Genomic DNA, 16410 nt, shown 5'->3' on the forward strand with positions numbered 1-16410 from the left:
GTTGTCAAGAGGACATATGAAACAAATTAATCTATTAGCCTTTATACTTCTGCCTCGGCAGCAGCAACCGCTGGAAAAACGACGCATAGGCCTTGATAAGACAAGTTATTAGAGTACACACTTGTGGTCCATTATCCATCAGTTTCTTTTTCTTCAAACATAAATGAGGACGTTAATTTAAATAACCTTATACATGATCCACCAGAGAGTTTTAAATTGCTGGGGGAGAGGGGGATACTTTTAGTGGCCTCCGTTAAAACATGTACATGTCTGTCCATCCGCGTGTGCTCTGAGCATAACCCTCTTGGATTTGACCCAAAAGTAACATCTGTTCTCCCTTCTGGGGGAGGATGACATTATTGCCATTGTTGACGAGGAATAAAATCGAAGTAGTGAATTCCCCCCCATTGAAGAACATTCTTGCCTACGTTTTTTTGGACGACATTTTGTCAACCTAAAATTTACGAGTGTTTGATGAAAGACTACTCTTCATATAGCAGTGAGTGCACAAAGGCCACAAGAAAGCAGAAAAGAATTATCCTTTGTATTCACACAGACAGTCTTAGAGTGACTTGACCTTCTATATTACAGTCAAAGGCAAAAAGAGTAGGCCATCTTCCAATACAGCACATAATGAACCCTATTTCAAATTGTTAGAAGTGGAAAAAACAATAAAATGAGACCAGAGCCAAATGTCATGTGGCCAAGCAGTTGAACAGTGGCTCCCACTGTCGAACAGCAGTTAAACCCTCACGTACAAGAAACACTAACAAACAAACCACAGCTCTCTTTTCATGTGTAGTTGTTTATGGCAGAGGGGAATTCTGAAAGACCTCAAATGAAAGTTGCTCATGAAGAAACAAACAGGTCAACCTAAAATATGGCTCCAGTCCAGGTTTTTCTCATTTCACCTATTCAATTTCAATCCCCATACTACTTCTTCATACACGTACACACGCACACACATTGCATGTAGTTTTGGTAAGCCTTGACTCGTGCTAAAGAAAACTCGAAGGAAAGCCAAAAGGCAAACCTACAAATGCCCACAAAAATCCATTTACAACCCCTCACTGATTTATCTTGTTTCATTCCCCGGAGTGAAATGTAAAGACCATGCAATCCTCCATCACTCTATGAGAGATTTATCTGGTACAGCTGCTACTTTCAATTGGGACCTCTAAGGAGCATATTCAACCCCAAAAGGCACACATACATAACTACAAGGAAAGCCGTCTCAGTGCCCCCTTAAATTACTACTTTGTTCAATTTACTGTATTTAGTCAAAAAGTATTACGAATAATCCAGTATGGATGTATGGATTTAAAGACTAGTTGATTAAGTAGACAACACACTTACAGCAGGCCCCATTCGCGATTTTCTTTCTCCACTGTACGCAAGTATTGATACAGTTTTTGCTTTTACTTTCATCACACAATGGTAGATTAAGTGTGTGTATTTTCAAATGTCCTGTATCATTTGACGTTATATGAGTTCTGTTTTTTGTATTTGTGAGTGCACTACACAGAATGGTCCTTGCAAAAAAGGAGATTTCAAATCATCATCAAATTATCATCAGTGTAATGCATTTTCCTATGTTTTTGACACTGACATTTAGTAGGAAAATCACTTGCATCATTTAGCGCTGATTCACTTAGTGTTGACTAGCCATTAAACACTAAGCAGATCTTGATTGAATCTCATCACTGTAATTACTCAGGCCTAATTAATCGAGGGTGGATTTCCCATAAACAAACTAAGTTAGGACTTAAGTTGTTTGTTACGCAAGAGCTTAATTTATGGAATTCTGGGGATGAAGAGACTTGCAGTTGTTGTATTCAGGGGCAGTCTTCATCTAACACCCAGGTTGACTAATGCATGTAAATCACACATAAAAAATGAACACCCAACTTCTTAGACCTTATTCAGCTGAGTATGATCATTCACTTTTAAAAGTAAACAAATGAATAAAATGCAGGCTACATCTTAAAACGATCTGGTATACATGTGCACAGCCATTTCATTGTGGTGTGCATTTTCCTGGAATAGTCAGGTGCCACATGTCCTTCAGTGCTGCTTGTCTGTGTGTAAGGAGACTGGTGTGGGACTGCTGTGTGTTTGTTGTTAGAATACCGTGTTTTATGCCTCCCTTTCATGTCCATTATTGGCATGTGTGAATGTTAGCTTTGCTGTCTGTGTTGTGTCCCATTTAATGCCTTAGTATCGCCCAACTTCTGTTAGCGTTATGTGTCAGTGTAATGTAAGGTCAGCCTCTCGTCCTCCTTGTTCTATGTGTGTTCAAGTGGCCAATAAAGTGGCACTCCTGGGGTCGTGCGGCATATGGGACACAGCAGCTGCCTGCGTTAAAACTGAGATCTCTGTCTTGCTGCACATTCTTCCTTGCTAGCTCGCTACAATATGCTAATAGGCGCGTGCTAATATGGTGATACCAAGTAGGCTGACAGTTGAGTATGCTAATGCAGAGTATAGTGAGTCATGTCATGTCAGTTGTTTGAGGTTTGTATATTAAACTACTCAGTACTCACAGGCTTACCATCAGCACCAGGAAGACCAGGTCTGCCAGGGCTCCCAGTCTGCCCTACTTCCCCCTACAAAGACAAAAAGGAAGTTTTCAGTTTGTTGTTGTTGTTAGCAACAAACCATATTCATACTTAACAGGCACAGCCGTGACAGGTCTATGCCAGTTGTACACAGAAATATATGACCTTTTTCTACATGGTTATGTTGTCGTTGATGTTTTTTCCCCTCAAAAACAGCATCATAGCTACCACATAAGGTCTTTAGAGGATATAAATCATGCTATTTATATTTTATGACATGTATGTTTTCAATTTAAGTAGACAGCTATTTGTGTTAAATGCCTCTTACAATCATCACCTGCTGAAAAAACAGCATGTGTTCCCATGCGTGGAACTTGACCTTATAAACGTGTATTTATCTGAGAATGGGCTTAATGTGGGTTTAAATGCAGTGGTGTAAGATTGGTTGCAGGGCACTCTCGCCTTTGTACACTACGCTGACAGGAAACCTGTTCTGACTGTGACCCGCTCCATGCCAGGGCATGCACGCCCTTGTAAAGGGAGTATAGCAAGAATCTAACCTTTATGCCGGGGACACCTGAGGGACCAGGAGGACAGACGCACGGCTCCGGGGTGGGATCAAGGTCCATGTCACCAGGTCCATTGGAACACTATCAAGCCAGAGAATTAATAGTCAGAAGAAAAAACATCCCATGGCTATTTTGTTATGTCCTGCTTTTTATCTATTGAACTCATCAACCACTAAGCAGCTAGCCTTAGGAACATGAAGCCAAAAAAAAAAAAGAAAAAATGCATTCCTCACTTGCCTGTCATCAGCCTTATTCATAACATTCATCCATTCAGTCATCCATTCCATTGGCAGAATACACAGCCCAGCAGTATGAATGCAGCAAACACACTTTCAGCAAAAAGCTTCTCAGCTTATTGGGTGAACTACTTATATAGCTGATAGGAGCCTTTCATATGGAGTTTGAACCTGAATATGTGTGTTTATTTTTTAGTCAACCTTGCCTCGTTTTCTGTTCATGAGGTAAAGTTCTATAAAACAGGAGGATCAGGGGTAATTTCAGTGTTTCCAAAGAACAAATTGTGCACGCACATTTAATTTTAAGTTGTAATTGGAATAATTTACAATATAAGAGTCCACTTAAAGTAATTTGGCTAGACTTTGAACATAGTCCAGGCTAAATTGAAGACAAAAGACTGTATTGTTAAGTTGTGTGATCAGGCCCAATTGTAGAGTGAGTAGTCTCTAATTTCTGACCTCCCTTTACTGTAAGACTCTGAAGTGAAACCCAGTCTTACCTGTGCAGTTGAAAATGCAAAACATGAAAGCGAGCAAAGCCATCTGCCAAAATACATACCTCTCCATCCTGGAAATAAAAAAGGAGTGAAACTGTTACAAAAGCAGCATGGCCTAAGCACAACATCACAGATAAACCAGGTTCTTAAGGGGGGAGCCATCTCCGATAGCAACCGCATCAGGGCCAGATCTTTTCTTGAGTCACCTGCCATGTGGGTCATGAAGCGCTTTCAGACAGACAGGTTAGTGATGAGGAGGAGTAGCAGGAGGAGGAAGTACCATGATAAACAGGTCAGCAGTCGGTTTTCTGAGAAATCATCCTTTTCCAAACAGATAGTCTGCAACTGCAGATTAAAAGCTATTGTCAAACCTGGCCCTGCTTTGTTAGTAGTGAGATTGCCAAGCCAATGAAGCATTTGGCAGCAGCCTCACATGGTGCTTCCAGTAATAAATAGCATGCTGGAGAAATATCTAGGCAGCAAAGGTGGATTTGCGCTGTTTGTCGCAAATTGATCATCTTTGGCAGGGGGGAAATAATGGTTAGGTCACAATCACAGATTCCACATTTTTCAAATAAATTCAACTTATACTGATCAAAAGTACACATGTGCAGTGCTGTATGTCTCTATATTACACATGTGCAGTGCTGTATGTCTGTGTATAATACACATATGCAGTGCTGTATGTCTGTGTATGATACACATGTGCAGTGCTGTATGTCTGTGTATAATACACATGTGCAGTGCTGTATGTCTGTGTATAATACACATGTGCAGTGCTGTATGTCTGTTTATAATACACATGTGCAGTGCTGTATGTCTGTGTATAATACACATGTGCAGTGCTGTATGTCTGTCTATAGAATCAGAATTACTTTCAGTACTGTACTGATGATGAACCTATTAATGATAAACCTTTTTTCTGGAACTCCACATTCTCCTGAAAAAGTGTCCAGGAAGGATAAGGTACTCACAACTCCAGGTATCTCACAGGCAGTCTCACGATCATTCTGCTCTGGATCACAGTAGATTCGGAGCTTCTGAACTTCAAACTATTAATGGCACAATCAGACAGGGTCAGAATAAAAAGATCACATAAGATCATTTATGAACATGCTTGCAATAAGACATGCAAGTCTGGCATCGGACCTGTGATATCAGTCTATGTAGTTTTAGTAATCATAGCAGCAGCTTAAACTTTTGCAAGCAGTGTATACTGGCCTGGGAAATAATGTTTTACAGATAGAATCACAAGTAGTTCATAATCATCTCACATACAATGACAAAACTGTAAAAGAGTTGAACTTACTGGTACGGTAGTCTCTTTACTGACATACTTTCCAACTTGAGTCTTTCCATTTATGAAAATGCCAATTGGTGGCTCCAAAGCAAGTGTTTCAATTTCCAGGTCATCAACATAGAGTGTGACATCCTCTTCAGTGACTAGAAGACGTAGTTGATGCCAACTCTCATCAAAAAGTTTCTATTGTGCAATAACAAAATAGAGATTTATTTTTTAACATTTCACATTTCTTAAGTCTTCTTTCTTTTAGTCTTCTTTGTGAAATATAAATGGTGTAATTTGGAGTTTACAATAACAAACCAGTAATGGTGGACATTGATTTGATGTTGTCAAAAACAATAGGAAGAGAAAGAATATTTTTCAATACTGGATTCCCTAAAAAAAACCTCTACTTGTCCTTCAAACAGCATCAGTTTTATTTTACAGAATTCTCTCCCCAAAGAGCTTTTGAAAGAATTTACAACAACTCTAAAAGAGCAGGATAATAGCCTATAAAGAAAAGTTTCCATTTTTTTCATTCACCATTGTTTTTTAATCCATATGGTGGCTAGTATGTAAGGAATCTAAAAGGCTCGGCCTTGGCATTCCAGGAACTGTTGTAAAGCGAGCCCAGCAAGTACAAGAGCTTAAAAAACGACAGGAAAGCAGTTTATCTTCAGTTTATAGGCTGTTTGGATTAAATTAATTGTAGCCTAGTTGTTAGGTGTTTAAGGAAAATGTGTATTTGATAGAATAAATTCTGTAAAATCCTGTTCTTTTCTCGTACAGACTGTATTAGGGAAGCACGACTAGTGTTGAGGCTTGGCAAATATACAGTTCACATTGTCAGCTTAGAAAACAGTGACAAAACTTTGACAAAACAAAGTAACAAAATCATAAATCTCTTCTGAATATCCTCGCAAGACATAAGGCAGGCTTGTTACCTTTGCTGGACCCTTTTTGAAAATGACGGTTTGAATGCCACTTGTTGAATTGCTGGTGGTGGTGAACAAGACCGTCCGTTCAAAGCCGTTTAGACTGATGGCCATCTGAGGATTCTCGTCCTGGGTCTGGATCCTCCACAGGTCCCATTCCTCCATGGCCACTGAGCCCTTGTACTTCAACGTGGCCACAAACACATAGGACGGGGGGAGCCCATCTGGGAAAATTGACCTTGGGATCAAATCAGTGATATTGTCAGTTGACATTCAACGAAACACAAAGAAAATGAAGGTAGATTCAGCAGGATTTTTTAGTCACAGTGGAGTTCCGCTAACAAATTAAAAGCTCTGGGCCTAAACTGTCCTTGATTCATTGTTTTCTGTTGCAGAGTGAACCGACAGCTAAGTGTTGAAAAGACTTACTTGGTGCTGTCGCTTAAGTCAACTCGTGGTGTTACTTCAAAGGCCTTTTTGCCATCGTAAGATCCTTGTGACTTCTTCAGCTTCTTGGCCAGGGACAGGTGCAGCAGAATGTCAAATCCCTTCTCGTCCCGGGAGTCAACTTGGATTTTATTTGGGCAGACAGTCTCTGAAAGGGAGGAAGGCAAAGGCTTAGAGGTTAAATATCTATCCCACTCAAGTCACAGAAAACGATATTGATAGTATTTCAGCTGGGCAATTTACTTCCCTCAAATGAACCTGAATGCATTTTAAGATTCATCCATGAACTACATTTCATGAACTCCGATTTGAACCTTTTTCTTGGCAACTACTGGCTCCGCTACCTGAATCTTTATTTTTTTGGCAATCTGCCTTATGAATAAAAATGACTGAACTCAACTCAAAGCTTTACTAAATAGGTTTTGAGTTTCAGGCAAATTGTGAGATTAGCCAAGGGAGTGTTTGGTCAGCAGATAATGTAATGAAAGGGTTAATTATTTATGGAATGCAACTGTTTATTTCATTTGGCCTCAGACTGAACTAAAGAATTTGTAGTAAAATGTCTTGGCATGGTTATCTGGACATTTTGCAAATATGCAGTCTGTCTAAAGAACATCCCTCCCTTTAAAAAAAAAAAAAAAACAGACAAGAAATGACCATCACAAGCAAAATATATCTTAATCGTGAGCTTTGCCTGGATCCTGCAAATGATGTTTCTCTGGAGCCCAAATAAAATGTAATGCAAGTCACATTTTCCAACCTAATGGCAATATTGTTTCTCAGTTTTTATATAGTTTTTTTACAAGTCCTCTAAGAGTGTGCTGACTAATATGGCAACCTACCCCAAATCAAAATGACTTTGGATAAGATGTTTTTTCTGACAGTGTTTGTAAATGGCCCAATGGCTGGCTGTTTCTTCGTTTGGTTTACAATAACATCTGCTACTGTTTTGTAGAGAACTATTTCTTTCCCTGTAGCAGCATTTCCAAAGTCTATTGTATCCTCCATTTGAGTGTAACAATGGCCTGATCACGGTAATGATTTTCAGTACTAACACGAAGAATCCTTCTGACTCTGTCCATATAAAGATTAAGAATAATACAACTCTGAAAGGATGTTTAGCCTGCCAGCACAATTGTAAGGTTGGTCATTGTGGAGGGACTAATGTGTAGAATTGTTATGCTTGTTGATAACCCAATTTCAAGAAGAGAGCAAGCAATATGGAAGATAAACCTAATTTCATGCTTCGGGATTATTTACTGCATGTGATATGGGCACAGAGCACTCAAATGTTCCGGTCCGTAAATCAGCTCGTGATCTTTCCTGTGAAGTGAAAGGCACCAAACGATCCGTGCAGCTCACACTCTTGGACACGACGCAAATCTGTCCTCTGGTGGGGCCTCCAGGTAAACAGCGGAGGGGCAACAACAGTGCTTCCTCTAAGGCGAGAGCCAACCCATAAAACTTGCTATTTTTAACAAATATGCATTATTTATGGGCTACATTTGTGTGTAATTTACAACGATTTCACAGATTTCGACAGAGGGAACTTCAGAATGTATTAATCAAAAACATAGATACCTTCACACAGTTTCTGCCTTATGGTTTCACGGATTTTGGAGATGGCTTTGTAGTCTTCGACATAAAAAACATAAGTGCGCGACGGCTTGTTGGCGATGGCCCTCAACTCAGTCTCCGCAGTCTCTGACCCCACACCAATCGCAAAGAGAATTATCCCCTTTTTCCTTGCGGCCTCGGCTGCGGCCAGTACCTCGTCCTGTGATTTCCCATCTGTCAGAACCACAGCGATTTTCGCAATGCCATGTGGACCACGTTCAGAGAGGGCGAATAATTTGTCAGTGGCAAATTTAATAGCCTGTCCCGTCCTGGTGTTTCCGCCCATGTAGTTGATGTCGTCCATGGCTTTGAGGAGGTTTTTGCTGGAATCATGCTTGCCTAGCGGTATCTCCAAGAACGGGTCATCGCTGTACTGGACCACCCCGACCTGGGTGAACTTCTGGCCAATGTTGAAGCTGGTAGTGATGTTCATCAGCCATTTCTTAACCAACTCAAAGTTTACATCATCCACACTCCATGATCCGTCTACTATAAAAACCAGATCGCTCTGAGAAGTTCTACAACCTGCAGAAGAGAAGTGGGTATAATGCTCCTTAGAAACCAGGTGGTTTGCAATATGGTGGCATAATATGTAAAGTAGACATCCAATGTATATTTGCCTCACTTGTATAGAGGAGCAGTGTAGAAATTAAAAAGTTCTAAGCTTAAAACCCAGTTTTAGAAGTTAGTTTTAGTTTTACAAACTTTTTGCATAAACAAAAAAACAATCGAATGCTTGTCTTAGCAAATTACGTTGGTATGGAAAGTCACAGTGAAAGTTCAGTAAATGTTCAGACAATGGTCACCATGCAAATGGAGATATGCAACATCCTGTGATGAAGATGTGAGAAGCACGCTTACTCAATCTCATGTCCTCATCTTGGGCTGTACAAAACAAGTGAAGGAGCAAGAAGGAAAGACACCACAAGACATAATGCATGGACCTTGTTTTGTAACCCATGATCCGCAAGAACCAAGCTCCAGTTTTGTACCTGAAGAGAAATGAGAATGAGACGTGCACTGCTCAGACGCCTTCACATGAACATCTTCAGTTTAGATGTTAAGGTACAAATCAGATGTCATGAACGGTTACTTATCAGCATGCATGCATTTTGTTTTGATGTTCAATAGACAAAAAAAAGACTAAGAGGCTGTTAATTGCATGTTTGGCAAACAAATTATGTAACTGTTAAGTCCATGCCAACAAAACTGCAGGCCAACACAAACATTTCAGGCTAAACATGGTAGCAGAGTATTAGAAGCCGTGGGTAGGGCCTTAAATGGTTTGCAGTAGATGTCAAATCATTTGGAAGCACAGCTAGACTCAGATAACTCTCCTCAGGATTTATTCTTTATTAGTGTTTAGCTTTGTCTCCCTAACGGCTGCGTTTAGCCGTGTGTTGAGCGTCTGCTAACTGTCGGAGAACTCATTCTTTTTGATCTCCTCGCACAGCGCGGAATCTCTCATTTTCAAATACGGACTGCAACTCCGTCTGCTTCGGGGAATTGTGTATTTTATGGAACTTTCCAGCAAGAGAGAGTGAAAAAAAGCGTAGACATTATAAAAAGACCCAGAAATAAATGAGTAACAGATATGCTCCACAGACGATGTTTTTTGTGTGGAGGGGGGAGGGATTGCAGGGGGAGGGAAGGGATGTTAACTGGTTAATCGATCTGTCGAGGCTAACACCTGCCAGCCAGGCAGTTCCTACGGCAACGGCCTGGGAATAGCCAGCTGGACCGGAACAGAGGTCTTACCCCTTGCGCACGTCATTCCGGCATGCCGCATGTGTGTGTTGTCTAGCCTGTAACGTGATCACGCTTTTCCAGTCTTGGACATGGGATTGAGGCATGCGTCAAATGGCCATGGCGGAGGAGCTGGAACAGGCCACCCACTCCAGCGCTTTCCCAATCAAAGCACTGGGGGAAAGCTATCTGGAAGGCGCAACCATCAGCAAGAGCCAGTCCACCCCCCATCACAACTACCCCAAACTCCAACCCTTGTCTCCAACAAGCCCCCCCACCACCACCACCACCACCCCTCCCCTCCCCTCCCTTTTTGTTGAATTTCCCCAGAACTGAATATTTCTCTATCCCAGCCAATCCCACATGGAACCCATTTGCAGCGTCAGACAGTGAAGTTCTAGTTCTGGACGATGACCAAACACATGTACTCGTGACAAAAAGAAGGCAACTCTGGACCAAAAAAAAGAGACTGATTCCGATTTCATGATGTGGTAATGCAACATTACACTCTCCTGAGCTGACTGCATGAAAACGCCATAGAATTTGCTGTCGGCTGGGAATATATGTCCTACTGCACTTCTCCAATGATTATGATGATGATGATGATGATGATGATGATGATGATGATGACTGATAATTATGATCACGTGTGTCTATATGTCTGTTTCAGTGGGCCTGAATGAGTTGTGTTGTGTTGCACATTTGTGTGTGTGTGTGTGTGTGTGTGTGTGTGTGTGTGTGTGTGTGGTTGTGTGTGTGTGTGTGTGTGTGTGTGTGTGTGTGCGTGTGTGTGTGTATCCGCTGGTCAGTTCCTCAGTTTGCCATATGGCACTTCTGTGGACCTTGACCCTTTCACTGACCTTTAAAGTTATTGGCGTTCTCCAGACACTTTATGGCTCTACTCGCAGGTCAAGATGAAGGAAAACAAGGTATAGTAATGTTGCTGGAATGCAATGTGTTAAAACATCCTGAGCTACAAGAAAAGCACAAATGAAACACTCAAAAATTCAGAACAATGCCTCTTCCCTGGGAATTTTTCCCTCACTCTGAAACATGACATCAAGAATCCCTTTGGATTTCGGTGGTGAGTTACTGGTCTTGTTTGTAGTGATACTTATTAAAGATTTATCTAAGTCTGGTGGGCTGGGTCCAGCTGGACGTGGGAGGCAGGAAACCCTTGCTGAACAGCTGATTCTCCTCACTTCTCCAGATGAGGTGTTACCAGAAGCATTAACCTCAGAGTATCTCCCACCAACAAACCAGCAGAGCAACTAAATATCACAATTTATGGTTATGTAATCCCCTGTCAAATTTCTATATTTTTTGGTTACAATTTGACAGAAAAAAGGAAGGTAGCAGTAATTCATTGCAGTTCACATATGCCTAACATCATTGTCAACCACTTTTAGCCTTTTCCATGTGTTTGTGGTGGATGGTTCTGTTTTGGAAGCCTTCTTTCCTCCCAATTCTGCCTCTTTTTGGTTCAAGCAGTTTGTACTAAGGAGGTAATTTGATCTCAAAATCAGCAATTTCTGTTTTGCATGTTCAATTGGTTTGCCAAGATGAAGGGAAAATAAATTATGGCCAAGATCCTGGGGCACCAAAGGAGAGCCAAAACATAATATCAGAGAAGCCATTGAATTGATTTCAAATAATCAAAACCGTGAACCCAACATTTTAATGTGGACCAAACCATTCTCTTTCCAGAGGGGATTCTACTTGGTCTGTTGCCTTACAACTCACTATTGAGCCAATGTTTTATCTAATATCTCCACACAGAGTCAAGATTTCGCAACAACATGGACAATTTGGCTCCAAAATAAATAATTTTGTGGGCTTTCAAAGTCTGTCTTACTTGCACAAACTTGTAAAAAAAAATACATCCTTTGCAGAAGAGGTGAGGTATTGTACCTAATCCTCTTGGATTGAAGAGATATTCACCTTTGTGAGCAGAGCTAAGTGTCTGTCAGACCAGTTAAACCATTCCATTCATTCTTTGAATGTGACTGTGTCCCAAACAAGGGACTGATAACTGCCCCTAATGTCTTCAGTATGCGTCCAGCATGTCTGCAGCCTTAACTCTGGCAAGCTATGCTCAGTGACCTCTGGAGCCAGGCTGATATGAAATGCATGAGGCTCCCCCTCCTTGTCTTTGTATGTGACTTAAATGTACTGTTTTAGCCCAATTAAAGGATCACGACTGCATATCATGATCACTTGCAAACCAATACAAAGTGGAATGAGGCAGAGCATGTTAGCTACATTCACAAGCCACTTGTACTGAGTGAGGTCTTCTGAATGCATACACACACGGGATGTTTTCGACAGCAGTGCATGTTAAATGGATGATTAAGTCTACATGTTATTTTTTTTTGTGTTAGCATGTTCTGATGGATTTTTGATTAATAACTTAACAAGAAGAAGAAAAAGAAGGAGAAGAACAGACAGAAATGCTGACAGACGGCAGAAGGACAGAGGAACACGTGCCTCGTGAGCCTAAACACATCCACGCCTGCAGGTTACGGCACGAAACAGTTTTGCCCTGTTCGGCGAAGCGAAAACAGAGGTTACCTGATGCCGAGGCTGGCTGAGGCACGACCCTTTCCTAAAGCAGTCCCCTGCTCTCCTCACCTCTTCATTGGAGTTCCATAGCGTTGGCTGTGCAGAGTGCAAAGAGAAGGCTGCAGCGCTGCAGATGTTCCTCCACTGTGAAAGCCTGCCCTCTCCAGTCACTTTCCAACTCTCCCTCTCCCCCGCTCCCTCTCTCCAACTTTTTGTCTCTCTCTCTCTTTCTCTCTCTCTCTCTCTCTCTCTCTCTCTCTCTCTCTCTGTTGCTTGTCCTCACCCTCTATCTCCCCTTATACTTCTCTCTCTCTCTCAATTGCTCTCTCTCCCTCTCTCAACCCTTCTCCCCCATCCCCCTCTTGCTTGATCTCTCTCTCCTCCTCTCTCACTCTCTATCCCTCTTTCTCTCTTGCACACCCTCTCTCCCCTTCTTTCTCTCTCTCTCTCTCTCTCGCTCTCTCTCTCTCTCTTTCGTCTCTCTCAGTTCCTCCAGCATAGATCTTTTGGACTGTAGCCACTCTCAATTACAGTGGGTGGAAAGAGACACAGATAAGAAAAGCTTAGAAAAAATAATGAAAAAAGAACAGCCCCCTTTTTGTCGAAGCTAGAGGAAAATAGTAGTAACGCCGGCAACATCCTTCCAAGCTTTAGGGATTTGGATTCTGTATGATGGTTGGGTGATTAAAAAGTATGTGAGGGATTCTGGAAGGCAATTGCAGATTAGATAGGACAGAATGTTTTTGAAATGGCCCATTTGTAGAAGTCCCTTTATCAGTTTGTTTTTAATGGGACTTGATCACCTTTACTCTCGAGCTGTTTACATTCACATTCTCTCGCTGTATCCAGAATTTGCTAGGCTGTGTGTGGTCCTGTTGAAGGATTCAATGTGCAGCAGGGTGTTTTTGAACACCATCATTGACTTTAAATGTCAGATGTAATTAGGTATTTTAGGTGGTTATCATTCATTACCTACAAACAGCCAATTGCATTTTAAATTGATGACTCATCCCCCCTCCATTCTGAGCTGTTCAAATAATCCTGGTTGGGTAACATAACAATAACTGATGTAATCTTAGGGGAAGTTATTAATGCTATTAACTCAATACACTGTTGCTATTTTTGTTGTGCATGAATGGAGTTGACCTTGTACAGCTATTCTCAGTCCCTGTGTATAACCATACTGTCATATAGGCCTGCTGTCAGTACATAGTGTAAAAAGGGACGTTGTTCAGAATTCTCAGAGACACTGAAATTGCATGCAGATTGTGGTCCAGATAGTGTAATAGATGTTCAGCTGTCATGCCAGTACAAATGCAGCTCATACCATAGTAGTACTTACAGCAGCAAAGTATTGCTCACAACAGTGGCTCTGTTATGGAAGAGACTTGATTAGACCGACAGGTGTGGAGAGATTCAGGAAGTAGAGACTAGCAGCAATATTCTGTCCTGCCCACGCAACCCTCCATCAACTCAAATTCTGCAGAATCATCACCCGCATTCTCCGAGGAGATCAACCCCCAGTTTGACATCACACGCTAGCCTGGGCAAGTCACAGCCCACAACCACACAAAATGAGTTCCAACAGAGAATACAACTTTAAAGTGACATTACATCTTAAATTAGACTGAGTACATGGCGTGGAGTCCTGGTTTAAACATGCTCATATTCCTTATGGTATCTTAATTCATGATCATTGTACATTGGTGATTTAATTGTGTTGCCTTATGCAGTAAACAATTCATTTCAAGTTTGGTCTCGGTTGTTGCTAGACTAAGGGTTGTTGATATCAATGAAGTATTGAAGGCATTGAGCCAGTGGGAGAACTTATCAACAGATTATAGCATGAAATGTGAAACTACATTTACTGTGAGGGCATAACAGGCAGAATGGAGCCGAGGGATCACTGAAGCACAAAGCATGTTAGTGACCCAAGCTTTTAATAACACTGGCATTGCAAACCATAAGCATTTTTTCTAAAATTACACAACCCTCCGCTTTTTTCTGTGTCATTTGTAAGCCAGAGCATTTGTTAAATGCACATAGAAGCTATAAATGTTACAGAACTTTTCGAAAAACAGTGTTATGCTAGAGTGAAAAAACGTCCTCCGGCTAATGTATTGGACATGAACTGTTGTCTAAAGCCCGGGCTGGCTCCCTCTGTCAGCGCTGGGAGGCTTGAGGTCTCCGAGCTCTGTCATGTAGAGGCCCGGTCTGCTGACATTGTTCTGGCAGCCTGACTCCAGTCTTGACAAATGTCTAATCAGAGAGTTGCAGGGCGCTGCTTGATCCGCACACAGAGGGACACCTGGAAAACTGGAAAACCCCCTCTCGGATTTGTGGGGAGTCCTGACACCGGGTTGCCAGTAATTAAAATGTACAGTGGGGGCTCCGAAGACGGGGCATTCCGTCAAACTTGGAGACCAATGGCAAGGACACGGTCCAGGGTTTGAAGGCCTGTCCCTGTTTCATAATGGTCAAAACAGAACATGTGTGATTTGCATTATGTGTAATGTTATTGTATGGCCGGGTAGCTGAATGCAGCCAACTTGACAATAGACATATAGACACGGACGGTCAAAACAAATCCCTTAACTATATTGCTGAGGCCATACGCACACTGTATTGTTGTTTCTGTGGTTATATAAAATAACCTTCATTGTTTTCCCTTTTAGTCGCCTCTCACTAACCCACTCACTTTTAGGGTTTCAAGTGCTAATTTGGTCCCAAATAAGAGTTCATCATGGTTAACCAGAAGCACAATAAAGCTGCTTTCTCTTTTTAAAACCGTCTTTTATTAGCCTTACTGTGAACCTCAGCAAAAGCAACAGTCAGTCTTTGTTTTGGCAAAGGATAGTGGTTGAGCAGTAATGGTTTATAATTCCATGCAATAAACGGCAATTAGTATGATCACTTGTGCGGTTTGCACCGGGGAGATCTGCTCGACGTGGTGCTGAGACGAGCGAATGGGCCGAGGCATCGGGGAAAGAGAGATGGAGCAAAATATTAAGAGTTTCCATGGAAGGAACTGGCTGTAACGCGCTTGAGACAGAACACCACAGAGACAGAGAAAGAGAGAGAGAGAGAGAGAGAGAGAGAGAGAGAGAGAGAGACTTCCACTGCAGTGGGGGGAAGGTGTCATCAGAAGTACAAGAGAAAAAAGATGGCCTCTCAGAAGAGGAACATGGAGAGAGAGAGGAAAAGGGAGAGATGGAGGAAGAGAGGGTGGCCAGGAAACAGGACTGAGAAAAAAGTGAACATCCAAACATTCAGTGTGGCCTCTCTCTTTCACCCCACAGGACCATGAGTGGGAATGGAATGATGGACCTCGTGTAGGAGGCTAAATTACACAGGAAGCTCTCGACACAATGGTCAGGTGCAGTAGGCGTCTATGAACTCCAGTCAGCAGAAACAAAAAAAATGGTCCTGTACTTCCCTAAACTGTACCGGTATGCATACTTACTTATTTGCCTTCTCAGGGCAGTCGGGAAAGATATTATGCTCTATACCACAGCATGACTAAGACGAACAGAGGTTGTGGCACACTGTGTTCATGTTTTTCACAGATGAAACTTACTGAAAGAGGACCATACTTCATACGTTACAGGAAAGCGCATTGCAATAGAGTTATGCACATCAAATGTGACTTGTGTACACGGATCTATATGGGTTTGGGTTGTAAGGGCAAAACTTGTTTGGATTTTTCATTAGTTCAGATGACTGTTGGACACATGTTCATAGATCTGTTTTGGTATTTTTTGTCCAAAAACAAAACCTGTTCACCAAATGTGTGACAAAGCAGGCTTTTCAGAGATAGTGACTTAGTCTGTCCGTGAAATGGAGAGAAGCAATTGTGGACAAAAGGTCAAAAGTACAGAGTGAAGACAAATATTTTGTACCAGGAAATGTTGCAACTGTGATTATTCGACTGTGTAAGGCTATATCAACTCTGTCTTGAAGT

The 16410-nt window shown here is 41.7% G+C and overlaps 1 protein-coding gene across 5 annotated transcripts in view; it reads right to left on the reverse strand.

Moving 5' to 3' along the window:
• The window catches only part of col21a1 (collagen, type XXI, alpha 1), a 33876-nt gene extending 21234 nt beyond the window's left edge, over window positions 1-12642 (reverse strand). Inside the window, exons 1-10 of one of the 5 annotated variants that reach the window (XR_006152733.1) lie at window positions 12519-12642; window positions 9003-9133; window positions 8106-8666; window positions 6507-6672; window positions 6087-6315; window positions 5170-5343; window positions 4835-4912; window positions 3923-3931; window positions 3119-3208; window positions 2544-2606 (exon numbers count right to left, since the gene is read on the reverse strand). Coding sequence is in view for 4 of the 5 variants with exons in the window: in XM_031578927.2 (XP_031434787.1) it covers window positions 2544-2606; window positions 3119-3208; window positions 3923-3931; window positions 4835-4912; window positions 5170-5343; window positions 6087-6315; window positions 6507-6672; window positions 8106-8666; window positions 9003-9133; window positions 12519-12526 (1509 nt within the window). In the remaining variant the exon portion in view is untranslated. Of the gene's footprint in view, window positions 1-2543; window positions 2607-3118; window positions 3209-3922; window positions 3932-4834; window positions 4913-5169; window positions 5344-6086; window positions 6316-6506; window positions 6673-8105; window positions 8667-9002; window positions 9134-12458 lie in introns of all 5 variants that reach the window. The other 4 variants (XM_031578928.1, XM_031578927.2, XM_031578929.1 and 1 more) reach the window with 4 other exon arrangements.
• Between the last annotated feature and the right edge of the window lie 3768 nt (window positions 12643-16410).

Source organism: Clupea harengus, chromosome 13, assembly GCF_900700415.2.
Source record: "Clupea harengus chromosome 13, Ch_v2.0.2, whole genome shotgun sequence".
Taxonomy (NCBI): domain Eukaryota; kingdom Metazoa; phylum Chordata; class Actinopteri; order Clupeiformes; family Clupeidae; genus Clupea; species Clupea harengus.